General features: G+C 33.2%; 1 protein-coding gene across 1 annotated transcript in view; it reads right to left on the bottom strand.

The window, feature by feature from the left end:
- The window catches only part of SEMA3A (semaphorin 3A), a 233688-nt gene that overhangs the window by 31925 nt on the left and 178714 nt on the right, over window positions 1-23049 (bottom strand). The window contains exons 7-13 of the mRNA XM_004602145.2: window positions 21280-21422; window positions 19254-19368; window positions 19091-19160; window positions 16624-16768; window positions 12695-12914; window positions 9815-9906; window positions 572-613 (exon numbers count right to left, since the gene is read on the bottom strand). Of these exons, the coding sequence (XP_004602202.1) occupies window positions 572-613; window positions 9815-9906; window positions 12695-12914; window positions 16624-16768; window positions 19091-19160; window positions 19254-19368; window positions 21280-21422 (827 nt within the window). The remainder of the gene's footprint in view (window positions 1-571; window positions 614-9814; window positions 9907-12694; window positions 12915-16623; window positions 16769-19090; window positions 19161-19253; window positions 19369-21279; window positions 21423-23049) is intronic.

The following is a 23049-nucleotide window of genomic DNA, read 5'->3' as shown; positions in this document are numbered from 1 at the left end:
CATGGTCAACCAAACTTGGATCCCAAGCATTTCATATGATCCCTTGAGCCCACCAGCAGTAATTCCTGAGTGCAGAACCAGGAATAAGCCCTGAGCATTGCTAGTTTGGCCCACATATGAAAAAGAGCAAAGTTAAATCAAGATTCTCAAGTCTATCTGTGCATTATTTTATTAGTTCATATATTTGTATGAACATAAATATTTAATTTAAAATACTAATGTTTTCAAAGAGCAAATAATCAATGGATAAAATTATTTAGTGAATTTTAGTACAATGGAAAAATCAATATGCAGGTAGTAAAAATCTACAACAAATGATAACCTAAGAAAATCATTTATAGGAAATATGTATATATCTAAATGAACTCATATATATCAGCTCATATTTTATATATATATGATGTTGGTCAAGAACAAGGGAGCAAAAATATTGTCTATATTTTGTTTATTAGAAAAATGTCCTTTTTTCACTTCATTGAAAAATTTCTAATAAACTTGCAAATCTTGATAAAATTTTCATTAGAAATACAAAATCAATATAGGATATTATATAAAGGTGTATTTAGATTACCTGCTTAGTGGAAAGCTCCATTGCTGAAATAGCAGTTGGTTCCTAAAGAATAAAATAAAAATATTAACTTACTGGTCAATTAGGAAAGTCAAGCATTGGCTAACATTCATCATATTTCAAAATAAGTGGAAAATATAACTAGTGAAACAAATTGCATAAGTAAGGGTCAAGTATGTGCACTGAAAATAACTGCATGTTACTGTCCCCAAAAAGAGCATCAGAAATATACTCCTGGTTATTCATTGATAGGCTGTTGTTCATTGAATGAAGGACACTACAGGACTGCACAGTAACAATTTCAAGAGATTCATTGAGATTTGTGGTAGGCAGTTAGGGGTGGATTTAAGAAAGTGGGGGCTTCGCTCTGCGTTGGACGCTATCAAAGCAGAGATGAATCTATGACTAAATCTATGAATTTTAAGTTTAGCAAAACTTAGAGGGAAAAAAAGTGAAACTTGAGAAGTGACTATAAAGTCATACATGGCAGCATGTGCCATGAGTTCGATCATGCACAATACCTGAAAGGAAAGTACATGGTAAATTCTTAGATAGATATCAGAAATGAACAACCTGGGATTAAGATGAAGGATAAAAAAATCAATCAAAAGATGATGTGTTATGAAAGTAACAACTTACAGAAAAATCTGATAGTAGTAGAAAATGACTACAAATTGTTTAGTGAGATTGCTATCAAGTATATATTCATTCCATTATTCATTGCATATAACACAATGGTATTAGATATTGCACACCCTAGCTGTGATTCTTGCACTTTTATTGCTCTTCACGAAGTCCTGGGTCAGAAAATGAAAAAGATACAGAACTTGTATTGAACATATTAGGATGAAGAATATGGGCAAAAAGCATATCATTTATTTTCTTAGTTGTCCCTCCTGCACACCCTCCATTTAAATAATATAGGAAAGGAATTTTGACCATTAGCTCACTATCATATCAATTTAAGCACTGGTGAGTTTTCTATCATTTTATCAGCTCACTTAAAAGTTTTTGATAAATGTTTATAAGATGAATATGTGAATCAGTTAATGAATAGATAACTTCACCAATTTTCTGGCATTTCTCTCCTATAATTTCCACTTGTGTTATAATTTTCTTTCAGTTTGTGTACAGAATAAAAGCAGCCATCACTTTACAAAGTCTTTCTGTAATCTTTCAAGTTTAGAGAAAACTTACTCAAAATAATCCAAATATTCAATTTCACTAATTTTGCTTGCTCTTGTCTCATCTGTTTCTTAGTCTCCAGGTATGACATAGCTTACCAAGGTAAATAACTATGTTCTGAAGCAGAAGCTCACAGTGAACTGTATTTCAGTGTTTCAATACATATTATCATTCCTAGACTTAATTTTGTAATGTCACTACTGACAACCCATATATTCCTGACAGATTTCTCCATTATGTTGCATAATGCTGTAGAAATCTTTGTTGGTCTGTTGTTCTTCTTCAGTGTTCTCATTTTCCAGCCATTCCTTACATGACTATTTTCCTTGCTGACTTCTTTCCTCTTCACTTTAGATGATGCTACATTCTTTTCCAATTGAGCTCATCTACTCTTCTGGTTTTAATTACTACCTATATGTTAGAAAATTGAATCTCCAATTCAAATCCACCAAGGTTAAGCAAAGAATTTCTTTACAAATTTAACACAACCTTCTTGAGACACAAAGGAGAGCAATGACTTAAAGTGGAAATTAATTTAATGGCTGACTTAGAGATTTCCTATAGTCCAAATTTTTATGTTTAAGATCATGATGTTAAATAATATTTTTATAATATCAATCATAAGGCAACCACAGTGAAAGGAATGTTTCTTACTTGAAGGCATATCTTTAAAATTTAGTAACAGCAAGTTTTAAAAAAGCAAATGGACAATTCATCACAGAATTTTAGCTTCAAAAGACAAAGTTGACTATTGTACAATTTTGGAATCAGTGAACCCAAACAGAGAATTCTGAAGAGTTAGAAAATTTTTCCACAGCAGCTTATTTCATCCCAATGGTCACAGAGGAGAAATAGTTATGTGACTGTGTAAGCAGCTAACTTCATGCAAAGATTCATGTAATGAATTTTACAGCCAAGGTGCAAGGAAAATGTTTCGTAGACAATTACCTGCTAATATAACTCAAGTGAAACTAGCTAAATATAGGTTCTTTCAAAGAACTTAAGGGATGCTGTGTAAAAGTGAAGTTGATTAATAACCATATATTTTATCTTACTGACAATACAGATATTTAAACATGTAAAACATAGATAAAATGAATATATGAAATTTGAATTTATTCATATATAAATATGAATTTATGAAATAAAACAAACCAGTACATGTTAAACTTCATTGCACCATTATTATTGGAATATTACTAAATTAAGATCCTCAAATACCTTAATTAAATGAGATTTTTTAACCAGGAAATTAATAATAGTTTGAAATAGAATGTGCTACAGGCTGCCTGCGGTTGGATTTTAATAGAAAATATATTAAGATGACTTCCATTTAAATAAGCTATATATTTTTTCCCTGAGAAATAGCTGGCGGTGAATATAACTTCCATTTAAAACAGATGTAGCTTCATAAGCATTTTTCTTGAAACTGGTTTCAATTGCAAATTTAATTGGTGTTCGAGTAAAAATGAATTTAAAAACTTTGAATCTTTTCAAGATTTTCTATGACTCTAATTTACTATTTTTTTTTCAGATATTTTAATCTCGTCCTTATTAAACTTTCACACTTGCAGAGCTTTTCAACCTGCTGATCCCAGGAGAATCTGACACAGCTCCCTGGATGCTAATCACGTGACCTTTCCTTTTGAATGAGTTAATAGACTAGGTTTTGGAAAGCATCAATTATGTTTTACATTTCAATGAAAATTAAACTCTTACATTTGTTTGCTCAGCTGTTTGTAGAATATTGCATAAATTGGGTTTAAAATGCAAGTGTTATCTATGTAACAGCCTTGCAATCCTTTGCAGTAAATAGGACTATAAATAAAACACATTTAACTAAATGCACTGCATTTGGTACAATACTTTATACTTTCAAAAGTAAAACCCTCTTACTGGAGCTTAAAAAATATCACTCATTAAACAAACTAATATCAGCATATTAGTTTGTCTTTCATACTTTTAAAATTAAAATATATGATTTTTTAATGTATAGAAGTGGTATCTTCAAAGAGATTTTCTTTTATATAACTAGTTAACAATGACTGCCATTTATAAGCAGTATTAGTTTTGTCCTGACAAAAATTAAATATTTTTAATTAAGTAAAAGATTGTATAGGTTTTAGGAGTACAATCTTTTGTTAATTGAAAAAACTTTTAAGTGTTCAAACTATGATCTGTATTATGAAATGAAAAAATTGAAACTCAATTGGCTCTAACGAAATTAAGAATTACATGACAAATATTACTGATTTATTGTTGTGAATGATATCATTTATTATGAGTTTTTACTTTATGAGTTATTATTGAGTTATATTCAGATTTATTATTGTGAATAATATTTGGAATTTAGTCTTATTTCTTTAACACCAGTCTAAATATGTAATGCAGGGGCTGGAGCAATAGCACAGTCGGTAGGGCATTTGCCTTGCATGCGGCTGACACGGGTTCGATTCCAGCATCCCATATGGTCCCCTGAACACTGCCAGGGGGTAATTCCTGAGTGAAAAACCAGGGGTAACCCCTGTGCATCACTGGGTCTGACCCAAAAATAAAAAAATAAAAATAGATAAATTTCTAATGCAATCAAAATTCAAGCATAATTGAAATTATGTCTGAAATTAGTATCACTATCAATGCCAAATTTATTTGCTTTTGAATTACCTATTAAAATTTTTACTTTCTGGTGCAAGAGAGATAATTCAAACAGCTAGACTGCATCATTGGCATTCTGGATTTGATCCTGGCACCACATAATCCTCTGAGAACCACTGGGAGTAATTCCTGAGCAATAGGCAAGGAGTAACCTTTGAGGCTTATTAAAGAAGAACCCTTTTCTTTCTGTATTTGATTTAAATCAGAATAGATATATCCTAGATATAAACATAACTACTGGAATATAATGGATTAATTAAAAGTGCTATCCTAAAATCTTTGTTATGATGGTAATTGATATAGTGTTAACTTTAATTTAGGTAAGGTTATTAAATCTAGCAGGGGCACAAAATAAATGTAGTTTCATGGGAATGATATTATGGTAAAACTATATGGGTGGGTGACATTAAGTGACTTTCATTTCGTATTCTAAGACTATCCATAAGCTTTCATGCCACAAGTCCTTTTCTTGTTTATTCACCTTGTCAAACTACCATAATACTCAGGATGACCCTTTTAAAATTTATTTTATATTAGATGGAATGATTTCCAAGACTCAAATAGAAGCACTGAAACTGTGACATTTCTCTACTTGTTTCACTATACATAGCAATTATTTTAATGTGTTGTGTGTGTGTTTTTTCTCCCACAGCAAAATTAAACAAAGTTTGACAGTGAAATATTCCAATTGCTGTACCACAATATACGTATGAACTTTGTCTGATAGAATAGAATGTTTAAAGTAAATATTTCTCTAAACTCTGCCCAAATATGTTTTGTCTACTTGAGTGCCAGAGAAGTAATAATGACAATAATGCATAACAGAGAATATGGGATAATGTAACAGAGAATATGGTTTAAAACTAGAACATTTATCTATGCAAAAAAAATTGTTCCAGATTACAAACTTTTCATAAATTTTAAATGCAAATGTATTCATGTCCATACAACCACAGTTCTCTATACTTAATTTTTAGAGACTAATAAAGAAACATTTTTGTGATATGTTAAAAAGTTATACAAGGTGTAATTCAACTGTATATTTATCTGGAAAATAAAAAACAGCAACAATTTATGATAGATATTGAAATATTTTTATAGACAAGACTGTTGGTTTCCACAGTGCAGGATTTTTTAAAAAATCATTTAAACTATCAGCTTAAATTATATTTCCTTAAAGTAAAATTTAATATTGTACTATTTAATTAAGATTATAAGACATAAAATATAAACTAAAATCTAGAGTGATTATAACTAGAAAAAAAGAACCTTGCTTTTAATATGGTATCTGACTTGATACAAAAAAAACAAACAAACCCTAATTGTGCTACTATATTTACTCATTGAAATTATGAAAGATATGCAGAAATATCTAAAAATTGCCTCAATTAGGGACTAAGTTAATTTTGTTTACCTCTGAAATGCAGGAATTTAGCATAGTTCCAGAAGGTAAGTAATTCACAGATTACTAATTTTACAAATCAGTCAATACACATATAGGCCAATTAATAAAAACGAAAGGTTTTAATAAAATCCAACAGCACAAAAAACCATGTAAAATGCAAATATGAGTCTAGAGCTTGAGTCCAAGAGTTAAGGTTTTTGCCTTGCTTGAGGCAGACAGGAGTTTGGTGCTCAGCAACATATATAGTTCTCCAAGCCTACCAGGAGTGATTCCCTGAATGAAGAGCCAGGAGTAAGTTCAGAGAGATGTGTGTGACTTAACCCCCTCACTCCTCAAATATAACTAACTAAACTTTTTGGTTTATTTTTGTTTTGGCCCACACCTAGCTCTGTTCAGGGGTAACTCCTGACTCTAAAACTCAGGCATCACTGTTGGTAGGGCTCTCAAGATCATATAGAGTGTCAAGGATCACACCTAGGTCAGCCCAAGTCAAATGCCTTATCCATTGTATTCTCTTTCCAGCCCTAAACTTTTTTCTATTTTTTTGCTTTTTAGGTCACACCTGGCAATGTTCAGGGGTTACTACTGGCTCATCCACTCAGGAATTACTCCTGATGGAGCTCAGGGGACAATATGGGATGCTGGGAATCAAACGCGGGTTGGCCTCATGCAAGGCAAACACCCTACCCGAGTACTATCGCTCCAGCCCCTCTAGCCCTAAACTTTTAAGTTAACATATTACTATATTCTGGAACTTAATTTGTAATCATAAGGACAGTGCAACTTTCCAAATATATTGAACTGGCATTTCCATTTTCTTTCTACTGGAGAATAATACAGGATATTATAAGCTATATAATTTATTATTGTATCCAATTCATATTGTTAACTTACTATGCATGGACTCAATGTATAAGTCCTTAAGCTCTTTCATTTCTAATATTTTACATTTTTCATCAATACTGATATCATTATTTAATATATGTGGTTGAAACTATGGGTTTTAGAGATTCAAAAATAAACTAATAGCTTGTCTATCTACGTCTTATTGCCCATAAGTTACTAAATCTACTAGGCTCTACATCCTAACACACTCCATTTGAATAAATCATTTTAAAATTTTTAGGCTAAAATATTTGCAGTTGAAGTTAGACTTGGTGAATGCCAGGGATTAGTCATCATTCTGACAAACAAATTTAGGTCAAGATTTTTTTTTAAATCATTATTATGATAGTTTTATTATTTAAGTACAAGAAAGGACCCACAGAAAAGATGACTAGAAATATGGTTTATTTTTTACTGAAGCTAAGCTAAACAATAGAACTATGTTAATAATAGAACATTTTCTCATGTTACCTGGCATATTCCTAGGTATTTTATGCATAGTGGTTCTAATTCTTCTGATCTCCTTGTGAAAGAGGTATTTATTTTTTACCGATAGGGAAGTTCAGGTGTATTATAATGTGTTTCAAACAGAATTGACATACAGATGTGATTAAAGAAACAGAATGACATTTAGCACTGTGAACTGTCATCCAGTTGTTCATCATTTTGCTTGAGCAGGCACCAATAGTGTTTCCATTGTGAGACTTGTTACTGTTTTTGACATATCGAATATGCCACGGGTAGGTGGCCAAGCTCTGCCATTCAGGCGGGATACTCTCAGTAGCTTCCTGGGCTTTCTGAGAGGGACGAAGGAATCAAACCCGAGTTTGTGCGTGCAAGGTAAACACCCTACCCACAGTGCTATTGCTCCAGTCCACTTTCATTCTTCCTCCTCAGAATAACATTTAGTGGAAATAATATTTCCACTAAAACACGGATGTTCTTACATGGTGTCTGTTATGATTTACCATTTCTCTATTTTTGGAGGAGTACTATACCCAGCTGTGCTGAAGGCTTACTCCTGGCTCTTCACTTAGAGATCACTCTTCGTGGACTTAGGGGAACATATGGGAATCCGGCTGCAAGAATGTTGCCTGCTATACTATAGCTTTTGGCCCACCATTTATCTATTTTAAGGGTAAACATAATTTTAATTGAATGAGCATGTATTATAAGTCTTATTGCACTATTTTCTTCAAATATTAAGAAAATAGTAAGCAGGAACTTAAATATGTTTATAAACAGTTCTAGAAATATGAGGGAGGAGAAGTATTGGGAAGACTTTGCTTAAAATTACATGGTATCTGTAATATTGGATGAAGTAAATAATTTAAGGCAATGTTTTATTCTTCAGATAAAAGTATCTGAGATACCAGACAATAAAGAAAATAATTTTTGGGACAGAATTATAAGATTTTTTGCTGGTGGTTTGCAATGAATTTGTATATCAATACTATAGTCACTGCTATAGTCACTGTATCACTGTCACTGTCACTGTCATCCCGTTGTTCACCGATTTGCTCGAACAGGCATGTCATGTGCTAGTGCATCCCGATGGCATATTGGGGGTTCTTTCAGGGTCAGGGGAATGAGGACTGTTGTCATTACTGCTTTTGGCATATTGAGTACGCCACGGGTAGTTTGCCAGACTCTGCCGTGCACGTAGGATACTCTTGGTTGCTTGGCGGGCTCTCCAAGAGGGACAGAGGAAATATTGCAAATACTACAAAGCTATAATAATCAAAGCTATATGGTACCGGAACAAAGAAAAGCCCTTAGAATATTGCAATACAAATGAGATTGTAGAGACAAATCCTCTAATATAAGAACATCTAATTTATGACAAAGGGGCAAGATATCTGATGCTGAGGAAATAGGTTAGCCAAAAATAAACCAAGTGAATTTTGGCCCCTATCTCATGACATACATATGTGTGAATTCAAATTATCTAAATATAATAAAATGTTAAAAATAAATAATAAAAACCAAAGAGTTTAAACTTTCTGGCCACAAAAGGTCTTATCTCCAGATTATTTTACAGACATAAATGTCTCATTTACATTTGTTCTTTTTTAAATGCAAATTGAAATAACTCCATTTAAAATCATTTGTTTTCTGACATATTTCATAAATAATTAAGATCAAGGAGTGTTTCATTTCAAACTCCTCTTTTTAGTTAGCTTTTTGAAAGGAATCACTGACATTTTGAAGTATATATTACTCCAATTCTCCTCTTTCACTGCTATGCATATCCTATTGCCTCTATCCCTACACTATATAAATTTACCAGGAGTCTACATTTCAGGACACAGGACAAATATCTATATATTTCTTGAGTATGTTGAGTAGAAATCCATAACAATTTTCTACTAACAATATAAAAACCACAAGATTCATTTTTTCTAACAAATAATTTCTAAATATAGTAAACCAGACAAATGGAGGCAATAGAAAAAACTCCAATGATGAAAATTCCTTGGCCTTTGATTGCAGACTGAGATTACAAAGCAGTGTGGGGAGAAAAGAAAGGAATAGGTGAGCTAGAAGAGAAAATGAGGGGAGTGGTTAAGAGTCTTGGTACATTGGTGGTGGTGAAGGTACAGTAAGTATATATCAACACCATAAAAGTTAACATACTGTAACCCAAGCAACAATCATTCATACAGGAGATGTGATCAAAACAACTGATGAACAAGTTAATAACTGGTCACAAAGACCTTATTCAATACATTCTCTTTTTTGCACTCCCTTTCTTATACTCATGGATGTTAACTTTTATCTTAGGTTTAGCATGAAGTGTGAAAGAAGATATTTGGGGACTGGAGAATGTATAAAGTTCGGTAATTGAAGCAAGTTAGAAAAATAATGTAAAATGTAAATCATATTTTTATCATTGAGAAAATAAAATATGAGCCAAGAATATATTTCTTAACATTTTTAGGTTTAACTAGCATTGAAAGTTCCATGGTTTATTTTGACTAGTGTCTGGCTTTCTAATTGACAAGCTAATTAGAAGGGTATGCTAGACTACTTGTCCATACCAAGTTCAGTGTACAGCTGTCCTGGGGGAAAGACACAAGTGAACTTGTTGACACTTGAAATTAAGCAGCACTCACCCGAAAAACTGTCATTTCTTCTAGCAGAACTTCTTCCAAATCATGCCAAGTCTCCTTAGGAATTGAAACTACTTTTAGAACAGTTCCAACATCTATAAAAGAAAGTGTAGGAGAAGATTACAGTTTTAATAGATCTGAGCAGTTTAGTGTTAATGAATGAAATTAGCATTCGACGAAAAAGAAATGTTGACGTCTGTCTGCCTATTAATTTACTCCATCATTTTATTACTGGTAAACTATACACAGTAGACACTAAAAGATGGATATAGTTATAAAAATGAAAAGAATTAAACTTGGAAAGAATGAAACTTTGAAATAAGTTTTATTCTGAACATACATAATTAAATTTTGTATAATAACTAATAAAATGGGTTATATATTTTAATCTCTATTTTTTAATAATTTTCAGATGTCTCAGTTATAAAAAGCAAAAGAAAACTTTAAGTAGTACCTATTTGACATAACAGGTTTTTCTACTTTTATTTTGAAATTAGAAACAACTCTAAAGACTAAAGCAAGAGCCAAAATGCAAGGAATGTTGTCAGGCAAAGAAGTTAGAACTTCAGAGTCTGGTTGCTCATCATTCTGTCATGGGAGCGCCTTTATTACTGAAAGGCGCCTAAAGACAGCTCAATGGCTATTAAGTGATGAGTGACAATAACCTAACTTCTCAAAATAAAGACCTTGGATTAACTAAAATTATTTTTCAGTAATTAATTTTTGCTGAGTGGTTTGATATTAAACAAATAAAAAGATCAGAATAAAATTAAAGTTTAGGTACATTAAATGATTGAAAAACTACTGAATACTCTATAGAAGTTGAAACACAGTTTACTCTCATTTTCACTGTTAAAAAAAGACAAAGTATTTTAATGACAAGAGCTGTCACTTTTACTCCAGGTTGGTTTATGAAGACATTAATTTTCCACCACTTACAGGCATGTTCATATTCCTCAATAGAATGAAGAACATGGCCCTATTAAATTAAAATCTTTTACTCTTCAACATTCCTGTTCTGGTATGTTAATAAATTATTTTAAGCTCCACTTGGTTGATTTTAATCAAATTAATAAGAAAATTCTATAAAAAGAAAATCTTTTCAACAAGGAAAAAAATTAAGAATAAATCACTCTGAGAAATAACTAAATTTATTCCTACTATTAGTATATGTTTCTAGGGATGCAATATGATGTGCTATGTTAGATTTTAAAAAATGCTTGCTCTTTTTAAAAAAGAAATCTTAGAAGATGACCCTTTCATGCTCACCAGACTCTAACTACTCAAAGAACTGACTAAAGATAAATTATGTCAAATCTGCTCAGTGCCTCTGACATGTCTCCAATCTCCAAACATAACTTTATCTATGTTTCAGATCAAGTTTTACTGAGTTGTATTTCACAGAAATTGAATCAGCTTGCTCAAGTAGGATCAATATATTATTATGTGCAACTTAGTTAAAAGGTAAAATTACTGTAATCAATTTACTTTGCTGACGGTTGACCCTGGTCTGTGCTGACCGATAGTCATCTATACCATCGGACATTCAAAATGCACGTGAAATTGGTTCCTTTGAAAAACTATTCGTGTCCAAGAATTAAAAACTCATGATTGGGTTTCTTTGGTCATATAGCCAGGAGCAAGTTTTTGCTATCTTGACAATGACTGAGGGGATTCTTAACATGTTTACACCAGAGGTGAAGAAAAAGGCAAGTCACATTATTGAACAATCTGAGTTACTCAGTAGAGAGACCTAATTATAATGTGTCAGGAAATGATAAACTTATTCCTTGCAGAAACTCTTATCACCTCATAAATACAAACTGCAATTTTATAACTCAGTTTATGCTTGCAATTTTTGACTTTCAGTTAACAAAGTCTTATTGGGATTCTTTTGAAAGAAATACTCTCATGCATATATGTAGGCTGGAATCTATTGCTCAGAATCTTATGCAATTTTATCTAATAGTATTTCACAATTTTGTTAAGAAAAATTATCTTTGAAGAACTTACCGCAAAGTTACCATGTTCCTGTGTCTATGTAAGGTTTCCCTGTCTTTTGCAACAAAGTGAAGTAAATGTTAGACAAAGTTTCAGTAGAACCTTGACTGTTTCCCATTGATTTGTGTCAGCTAACAATGTTAATTGAGACTAGGAATTTATTACCTTGGAATATGACCCTAAAAAGCAATTTTCAGAGTTGTAACTGATACTTTCAAAAGAGTATTATAATTTCCAAAAGTAGGAATAAAATGAAATATGATGCAGTGCAATTCATTCTAAAATTATACTAGTGGAAATTTTGTTTATAATCATGACGATAAAAAAAAAATGCCTACTTTTAGATAGCTATAGAAGTTGGTCTAAAATGTACCTGAGGACTTTGTTGGTCCATTTCATTGTTTTTCAACAGCTGTTTTTTCTTCCATATGATAAAAACATTGAACATTGTCAGAATTATTTGTTGCAAGTTTTCACCTTATAGCAATAGTAAAAATCAAATAAATTAATTTACTTATGAACTACTATTTTAGGTCTTGAAATTTTTGGTATGCCATGAGCAATTTATCTTTGTTCTAGAAGGCACTAATCAGAGAAAAATTATAATTTAGGAATGTACCTTGATTGCTTACCCAGTTTTTACCTTTTTCTCGTTACTTCTGTAAACTTTTGATGATTAAAAAGGAAATTTATTTTAAGTTAATATGATGACTTGTCTAAAAATATAGCTCATTTGTAAAGATAGAACATTCAATTTTTTAAAGTAATTCACTAGAGATTCTACCTTGTAAATGAGTATAAAACCTCACCAAACTTTAATATCTTAGAGGGTTAAACTCTTTATCCTGAAATTAAATTTAGAGTTGAATTTAAAATATTTACCTGTTCCAATAAACATAACATCATATTGGCCATCTTCCGCATCCACTCGATCAACAACAATTTGTGTAAATTGATAATTTACATCTGTTTTGATCATTATTGGGCGGTTATTAATAGGATATACAGGATTGTACATGGCAGGGTGACTTCTTGCGAATGTTATAACATCATCAGGAAGATCCTTCGTAGAATCAAATCCACCAAATGTTTTACTGGGACACTATTAGGATAAAGAAAATATATTTTTATTAAATTCAATTTAATAACTAAAACATATTTATAAATGCAATAATTCAGCAGTCTGAAAATCATATTTTTCAAGTAAAGAAACTGTTAACAAAAGAAGGACGAGAATATCCAAATTAATAGCTGCAATATGTAACACTATTTTCTCAAAAGAACTAACTTCACACTGGGATTTTATTATGTCACTTTCTCCTAAGCAGAAATTCTTGGTACATCTAGTGTATTCAGTATTCAGGAAGAACCTGATGTTTCTATTACCATGTCAAATATTTTATTTATGTGATAATACACTTGAAATAATGATAGAAAAAGTTACAATTAAATGCAATTAATCAAAGAAACCCTGAAAAATTTTATTCGATGTTTAATTTTTCCTATGGTATTATGTCAAAACAAAGTTCTTATGACTTAAAAAAAAAAAGTTGTGAGATGTTATCCTGGGGGCCACACATGTGTGGCCTCTCTGCAGGTGCACGAACATGACTCCAGAGGCCAGCTAAACTACTTTTGGTACGGGCAGCTCCTTGCAGAATGTCTCCAGACTGAGAACTAAGCCGAGGCCCCATGCCTGCCCAGGAGGGGAAAGGTTTCTCTCTGTCCCTCTCTGTCTCTGTCTGTCTGTCTGTCTGTCTGTCTGTCTGTCTTTCTCTCTCTCCTTTTCCTTGCTGGGGGGAAGGGCGTGGTGACTGCCATATTATGAGGACCATAGATTAGAGTTACAAGCTTGCAATGATCCAATATCTGGAAGAAATTTCCCTGGACTTAGTTGCTAAAATACAGAAATCCAAAACCATGAAAGACCTCATATTTCTTCACGGCAGGTCTGACTCTAGTGGGGAACTCCTAACAATAATAGTGAGGTTTTTGTTAAAATATTGAATGTAACCAAAGTAAAGAGAAAGTAAAGTGAAATTTATCAGTTATGGAGAGGGGGGGAGGGGGAGGAGCAGGGATGGGAGGATTTTTTTTTTTTTGGTGGTGATGAAGGAATGGTTGTTTCAGCATTGTATAACTGGGACTTAAGCCTGAAAGCATTGTAATTTTACAAATGGTGATTCAATAAACTAAAATTAAAAAAAAAAGTTTATTACAGCTTAAAACTTAAAAGAAAATAGGGGCTGGAGTGATAGCACAGTGGTTAGGGCATTTGCCTTGCATGCGGCCAAACTGGGTTCAATCCCTGGCATCCCATATGGTCCCCCAAGCACCTCCAGGAGTAATTCCTGATTGCAGAGCCAGGAGTAACCTCTGAACAATGCTAGGTATGATCCAAAAAACAAAAAAAAATTAATAAAAGAAAATAGAAATTATTCTTTATTGCATTATATCCTTGTTAACCCTGGAAAGTAGCATACAGCAAGCACCAGAAATATTATTGATTTAATAATTGTCACTGTCATTGTCATCCCACTGCTCATCAGTTTGCTCGAGTGGGCACCAGTAACATTTCCATCTTGAGACTTGTTGTTCCTGTTTTTGGCATATTGGATATACCACAGGTAGCTTGCCAGGCTCTACCATGCGGGCGAGATACTCTCGGTAGCTTGCCATGCTCTCCAAGAGGGATGAGGAATCGAACCCGTGTCTGCCGTGTGCAAGGCAAATGCCCTACAGCTGAGTTATCACTCAAGTTATATTTTCAATAAGGAACAAAATTATTACAAGTTTTTAAACAAACTGCTTGGCATAAAAATTGGCCAATCATAATGAATCAAACAGAACATATGATAACTAGAGAGATCATAAAGGATGCGTTGTGGTGCAATTGCATAGTACTGCCTATTGATGTAAACAAGCCACACAGAGTAGCAAAATAAAAATGAGAAAATTTTGGTTTTATGATTTCTATTTACATTACACTTAATTATATGATAAAGTATGCAGAGTAGAGTATTTGTAGTCTCTTGCTTTTCGTATTGTACATTCCATTTAATATAAGAGCTTGGGAGCTGAAATACAATCAGGGGTGGTTCTTAGAAGAGGCTTAGAAGAAGAAATCAATTGTCCTTGCCACTACCTGGATACACATCATTAGTAATTCATGTTATAATAAAAGAAACATGTTTTGCAATGAAAAGACTATGGATGACTACTATGTATTATATGTATGATATATATGTATATATATGCACATACATTAATATACAGTTAAGCAATTTAAGGAATAAATTTAAAGTAAACTTTAGATTACTCCTTTAAGATTATAAAATATTGGGGCTGAAGTGATAGTACAGCGGGTAGGGCGTTTTCCTTGCATGTGGCTGACCCGGGTTTGATTCCCAGCATCCTATATGTTCCCCCAAGCACCACCAGGAGTAATTCCTGAGTGCAAAGCCAGGAGTAACCCCTGAGCATCGCCGGGTGTGACCCAAAAAGCCAAAACAAAAAACCCAAAATAAGAATATAAAATACTAAATTGTTTTATGGAATTACATAAGAAATAATAAAACTTATTTAATGGCATTAAAAATGAAGCCTTTTTCCCTTTTTCCATATTACTACTTATTATGCAAGAACATAGAAATGTGCAACTAAAAATTAAAGCAAGAATTTTTTTTATTTTAAATTTTTATCTTATAAGTTATAGATTTATTTTGACTTATGGATCTTTTATGTTTCCATGAACATAAAGAAAATGCCATTGTACTCACACATTGGAGATAACACATTTTTCCCACTATTGTTGCTTGGATTATACTATCAGTTGTTACTATCTTTGCAAACAAATTGGTGAATTTTTTATGAGCCTAGGTTTATCTCTACCAGAAAACCTTTATCTAATTCTTAAGGTAATCATATTTTCTGTCCTTTGCTTTTAGACTTTGTAGATATTCATAAATTAATATAATATGTTATAACAACTGTCTATAACTAATAGGCAGGGATTTCAGTTATGGAAGTTCTCTATAAAATGTCTGGACTAAATTCTGTCTCCACATTTCTATCAGAGTACTCACCTGTGAAATGAGAATTATGATTGGGTTATATATCTATTGTTATGCATGATTACATAAATGTTTTAGAACAGATCTGCCATATAAAAATGTCTACTTATTATTACTAATTCCAAATACATTTGGCATCAAAATTTGAATTCATTTTCTAGTCTCCAAAGTGGTCCAATTCCTAAAGCACTGAAGTAGTTCTACCAACTTTGTTTAAGTGACCTAGAAACAGTTTGGTTCCCAGCAACACATACTGACCCCGGAGCATAACCAGTGATGACACCTAAGCGCTACACCTAAGAGCTACCCCTGATCTTTAGCCTCCTGAAGTTATTTTTTTAGTCCAAGTTCACTTAAAGTTTCTGGAGGAATAAAGAAGAGATGGTCAAAACAACAGCTTCTGTTAAAGCATCTAGACGGTAATTTCTATATGAGATGTTTTTTGCCTATCCTTTTTACCAATTTGAGGTATATGTCCCACAATCAGAGGAATGCAATACATATTTTTAGTGCTTTTTCATGAAAACATGCTTTTAAATGTGTAATTCTATGGTATCGCAAAATCTATTAGCATGCATTCATTTGTGGTCTTGTAACTTTTGTATACAGATTGTATTCAATCTATATTGACTACATATATATATACATATATATCTGCATGTGTGTATATATACATATATATTTAGGCGTACAGCAGAAGTTTATTTATCTGACATTTTAAACAGCAAATTCACTTACTGTTCCAGGTCGTGGGTAGGGAACTCTTCCTTGATAAGGTACCCACTGATAATTGGGACCATCCCTGTGGGCATATGGGCCAAGAAACACCCGTCTCACATCACTCATGCTATACATACACACAGCTGAGCCCTTAAAGATGTTACTGAAAAAAAAACAACAATAAAAATAGGCTTTTCCCTTTATATCATGGCAAGACAACTGTTGATACTGAGTTTTAGAAATATTCGGTATCAGTTAGCAAAACTTGCTTATACATTATTAGCAATTCTAAGTACTGTTTAGGATTTTCTACTTGCATGAACAAAATCATATGCTTACTAATTTATCAGCATAAGAATTAGTGGGTTTTTTTTTTGGTTGTTGTTTGTTTTGTTAACTATAGCAGCTTCCAGTAGTGGGAGGCGTCATCCTGAATGTTATAAGAGATAATTATGGTCTAATTTTCAGCAAGAGCCTTTGGTGAGATGGTAAAAGAGGTGAGGTAGAAGGTGCAATAGGAGCAAATGAGTGGGCAGAGGGTGAGAGGAGAAATGGGGGGGCAGGGAGTAAGCAAACATAAGAAGATGGGTGGAAGACAGATAAAGGGAAAGTTCAGGAAAGTGTTAAACATACTTTAAGTTTTAGTTTATGTTAGTACAAATTCTAATCAAAAGTCAGATTTTTGTTTTTATACTCACTGTATCACTGTCATTCCATTGATCATCGATTTGCTCTAGTGGGCCCAGTAACATCTCCAGTAATTTGCTAGCCCTGAGATTTTGGCAGCCTCTCTTTACTCATCCTTTCCAATGGTGCCCCATTAGAGGCTCTTTAGGATCAGGGGAATGAGACCCATCATTATTACTGTAATTGGCATATGAATATGCCATGGGTAGCTTGCCAGGCTCTCCCTTGTTTGGATCGTAAACGCTTGGTACCTTGCCAGTTTCTCCAAGAGGGACAACTATGCTATCAGATGTTAGATGTTAGGCCGGAATGTGGCTGGAGCTTCAAGGAGCTTAGTTTTATAGTTTCTGGATGTTGGCCATTGATTACATGGATTACATGGCCCTGGGGGCAGTTTCTGGGTGTGACTACCTAGCTACTGGAAAATGGGGAATCCGGGTGAAAGAGACCCAGTCCTCATCCGAGCAGCCTTGGAGATCTCGGCCCCGGGTCCCGCACACTGGGTTCCTTTGCCGGTTCCTTCATGCGTGAGGCTCATCTGAATGTGTGGAGAGTGGCCTTGAGCATGGCTGTGGCTGGGTTCAGGAGGACTTTAACTGCTGGGGCTTCGCTTTTGTTTTTATATTACATTGCTCAAATGTTTAAGTCAAAGTTATATATAAAACTTTATATTTTTCAAACTGTTTCATGATGTGTACAAAAATTATTCTTTATTTTCTTAAGGTTTGTTTTAAAATATTCTACCTAGGTTATAAATTATTTCTGTCAAATAGACATTAATAGAAAGTGTATTAAAATACAAGCTCATCGCCTTCCGCCCAGAGATGAACCAAGAGCCGCGGCACGAGAAGCAGAGCCTCCCGCCTACTGACTGTGATCCTGAGGTCTCCTAACCCATTTTGGCACCAGAGCAGATTCTTGCAGCCATGCATTTTGACTGCGAACTGAACTACAACCTCGTGCAGCCCGGGGAGGGATTTTTTTCCCTCTCCACCCCATTTTTCTGAGCGAAAATGGCGGCAGCGGCAGCAACCACGCGGTGAGAGCCACCCTCTAAGACCCCTACACCAGGAGGTAGGACTTTCTTTAGTGACGTAGCCTGTAGGTGATCCTGGGAGGGGAGGTGTTCCCGGCGCGCCTTCCGCCCAGAGATGAACCAAGAGCCGCGGCACGAGAAGCAGAGCCTCCGCGCCTACTGACTGTGATCCTGAGGTCTCCTAACCCATTTTGGCACCAGAGCAGATTCTTGCAGCCATGCATTTTGACTGTGAACTGAGCTAAAATATTAGAAACCCAAAACCGCGCGGCCGCTATGGCGGCCGCGCGGACTCAAAATCTTCACCTTTACCAAGGAAGAGAAATTATTAGATGATGCTTATTCAGCAGGCCTGATTGTTGGGGAAAATTTCCAATCAACAATAGTGAGTTCTGTATGGAAATATGAAATGTACTCAATAGAGAGAATAATGGGAATATCATCAGCTACCTAGATGGGGGGTGGGGTGGGAGGGGGGTGTATTGGGGTTTTTGGTGGTGGAACGGGTGCACTGGTGAAGGGATGGTGGTTTAATCAGTATTTGACTGTGACTTAAACCTGAAAGCTTTGTATTTTTTTTGTTTTCACGGTGGTTCAATAAAATATTTCTTTAAAAAAAAAAATAAATAAAATAAAATAAAATACAAGCTCAAAAATTAAACCTATAGAGTTCTTTCAAAATAAATTTCCACTGAAAATATGTATTTGGAATACATTTTAAGGACTGAAGTTTCAATGATAATAAACCACTAAAATATTTACCTGGAAGTTGTAAACACTCCATAAACAATGGGATTTTTTGGATCTTTAGAATTCATTAAAAATACATCCTCTGTTTGAAAACAAAATTGAGAAAAGTTACAGTTTTGCTAGTTATGGAAAAGTGTAAAAATATATGCTTGTATTAACACCATCAACTACTTACGCAACTCATCAAAATGAGTGTCGATACCATTTGGACCTGGTACTGAGCAAATCAAACGAGCTTTGAGGAATGTTGTCCATTTATTCACCAGACTTCTATGTCCACCAAAGTCATTCTACAAAGTGAGAACACTGATTTTAAAAACACTGGAGGTGAATTATAAATTAAACTATTTCCCCACTAGTTTTCTTTGTTTGATTTTTGGGCCACATTCAATGACTATATGTTTCTGTCTAAAGACACAAAGATATTTTTATATCTTTAGACAAGTACAAAATGCATTTTCTTATTTTCTAAAATCTGAATTTTAAATGAGCAATTGCAAGTAACTTATTATGTTTTTGGTCAAATAAACTCATTCTTACTCAAGGAAACTCATTCTTACTCAAGGAAAGAGTAAGAATTTCCAAAATAACAAGTTGAAAAATATTTATATAAATATTAATAACGTAATTTACTTAAAAGAAAACTTTTTGAAAAACTATCTCATCATCATCATACCATTGATGTCTCAGTAACGTCTCCAAAAATAAAACTGAATTTTAAGGAACATAGCAATAAATTCTTTTATAATAGAATGTATTTACTGGTAACTTACAGTCTTTAAAACTGATATTTATAAGAGAGAGAGATGAGAAAGAGTGTGTCTACTTGTGGGGGCAGGGCAGAGTGCAAGTGAGAGTGAAACTAGGGACATTCGTGGCAGGTAATGTATACTGTTGAAGGGATGGGTGTTGAAACATATAAATAACTTTATAACTGTATAGCTCATGGTGATTCAAAAAATGTTTTAATAATAATATTTATGAACATATTTTTAAAGGAAAAACATTTTCTTCTAAAAATACAACACTTATTTATATTTTGTTTATATAATTTTTACTCTACACCATTTTCTTAATCTTACTACTTTAGTGCTTGTAAGTATCATATGTATTTTGTTGAGAGAAAAGACATATCTTCAACTACAAACAATAACTTTTTTAACTTTCCAGTAACTGAATGAACTAAAGATAAACAATCAAATCAGTTTGGTGTAGAAAAAGGACTACTATAAACAAAAAAAGTAATCCAGAGATTTAACTTGTTAACTATTATAACATTCTTAACAAAAAGAATTCCTTTTCAAGGTATCATTAGGTATAGGATATGGTTTCTTAAGGTAAAATAACTGTTTACTGTTATATTATAAATGCTTTACCATACAATATAGAGGTAAAGAATAAATGGTGTCTTATAGAATATAGAGGAATATGTTATGTCTTCATAGTTATGATTCTAGTTAAACTGTAGTTTTACTTGAAAAAACTAAATTCTATTCATCTAAAGTAATACAGCATTATGTACAAATATGACAGCAAATGTAACATCAGATAATCTTCAATTCTTTAAAATTGTATTTGTGTGTGTTTCTATATGCATGTATAATTAGAATTCTATAATGCATATATGAAAGCAGTTCTTAATGCTTCTTACTCATGTTGATATTTCTATCATTTCAGTACACATATTCAAAGGTTATAAAACATCCAATGTTGAACGTAAGAAAGCAAACATATTATTCAAAGTAAATGTAAATTTATTTTATTAGAAATTCATATTATGATCATATAATCTCACTTTAAATAATACCAGATGAACTCTAATTGCAAGTTTAACAAGGAAGTTTCTCATTAACTGAAATAGATTTTCAACAAATTTTTAATCACTGAATTTTTTTTTTTTTTGCTTTTTTTTGAGGGGTGTCACACCTGGTGATACACAAGGGTTATTCCTGGTTCTGCTCTCAGGAATTACTCCTGGTGGTGCTCAGGGACCATATGGGATGCTGGGAATCGAACCTGGGTTGGCGGCATGCAAGGCCAGTGCCCTACCCATAGTACTATCGCTCTAGCCCTGAATATATTTTGTGATGAACCAAGTACCTAGACACATTTTCACTGTGTTCATATATATGTGAAAAAGAAAGAAAAATATAACATCCTGGGTAACTCTATTTCTTTAAATGCTTTTTATATAATCTCACCTTGCATATCTGACCTATTCGAGCATGAGTGGCCTTTCCAGTGTGTTCTCCATCTATAGCATTTTCACGGAAGAAGAAATATACTTTGTCATCTTCAGGGTTGTCACTCTCTGGGATAAGGTGTGCACTAATAAACCTTGGATCTGAGAAACATATAAAAGCAAATGTATAGATTCAAGTTGAATAAATAATTCCTTTCATTATCATAATATATTACATTCTCTTAATCTTTCTTAATTTATATCAATTAAAATAATCTTCATTCACCTTTCCAGTACATATAAATTATTCTTTTTAGATCTTAATCAAATCAATTTCTATCTCACAAAACTATTAATTAGTTTGGTTTTTTCTTTTTTTTTGGTTTGTGGGTCACGCAGTGATGCTCGGGGGTTACTCCTGGCTCTGAATCTCAGGAATTACTCCTGGTGGTGCTTGGGGAACCATATGGGATGCTGGGAATCGAACCCGGATCAGCCTCATGCAAGGCAAATGCCCTACCTTCTGTGCTATTGCTCCAGCCCTTAGTTTGGTTATTTTTATATTGAGTAGTTCTAGTAATTTTGTGGGACTAAATGTTGCAAATACATTATTGGACATTAACTATCTGGAAAAATCTAATGCTATCAGATATTACTCATTACTGGGATAATAATTATTCTTCTATTCAAATATAAAAGTGTAAATTAAACTACCATTTTAAAAATTCTAACTTGTACAAAAAAGATGCATATAAAGAGAAAGATAGAATCTAGAAAACTTTCCCTCATGCTCCCTACCTCATGAAACAGAAACATCTTTATTGCAGATACCCAGTTAAAACCTTGGAACCTAGAATTGTAAATCTATCTTTATTTATAGTGGCTATTATATAATTCCCACTCTGAAAGTCAAAGTATATCATAAGGATTTTACACTTAATTGTGAACCTTTTTGTATCTTGCTTTATATTTCTTACACTGAGCACAGATTTGGATGTATAAGTACTGTGTTAAATAACAAAGCCCGAGTCTCCCTGTTGGTGATATCTCACACACTATAATATTGATTTTTCTCATCATTAAGATGCTATCATATATAGTAGTACCAATATTAATATTTTAGGCAAGAAGTGCATTGGGCCAAACCCTCCAACTTCATGTCAATATCCTTCAACAATTGTCCTTGGGCCCATCTCATCATCCCCACTTCCAGTTATTCATCCACTCTTGTCACTTAACTGACTTAGTTCTATAGTTAAAATCCCCAGTTCTGATTTCATTGGTGAGTATCAATTTAATTGGGATATTCTTATTTATCAACATTTATATATCATTTACTATTTACTCTCTTTCAAAATTATCAGCAGTAGGTTATAGTCTTTATATTGCAGTAAGATCGTGCTCACTGTCAGGGACTTAGAAATTGTAGTGGAAGAATATTGCAATTTTGATGGTAGGCACAACAAGTAACAGTGTATATCTAAAGCATCAATTTTAGGACATTATAACCATGTGACGAATGAAAATAAAATATTAAATGAGTATTTAAAATAAAAATTAATCTTACCTTTGTCTTAAAGAAATGGAAAGGTTTTCAGAGAGAATTTTAAAGTCTTTTTCCCCCCAAAAATAGGGCAATACTGAGTTCTACAGAATAACAATGAATATCCCAAGAGGGAAATTACATGTGCAAGACTGTAACAACAAAATCTGCTGTATATGGGTTGTAGCAGTCAACAAAGAGAGAAATGGTCAACGACAACAAAGGTTTTAATAGAAGTCAGAAAAT

Source organism: Sorex araneus, chromosome 1 (genome assembly GCF_027595985.1).
Source record: "Sorex araneus isolate mSorAra2 chromosome 1, mSorAra2.pri, whole genome shotgun sequence".
Lineage (NCBI taxonomy): Eukaryota > Metazoa > Chordata > Mammalia > Eulipotyphla > Soricidae > Sorex > Sorex araneus.
This window is presented reverse-complemented; position numbering and strand designations above follow the sequence as displayed.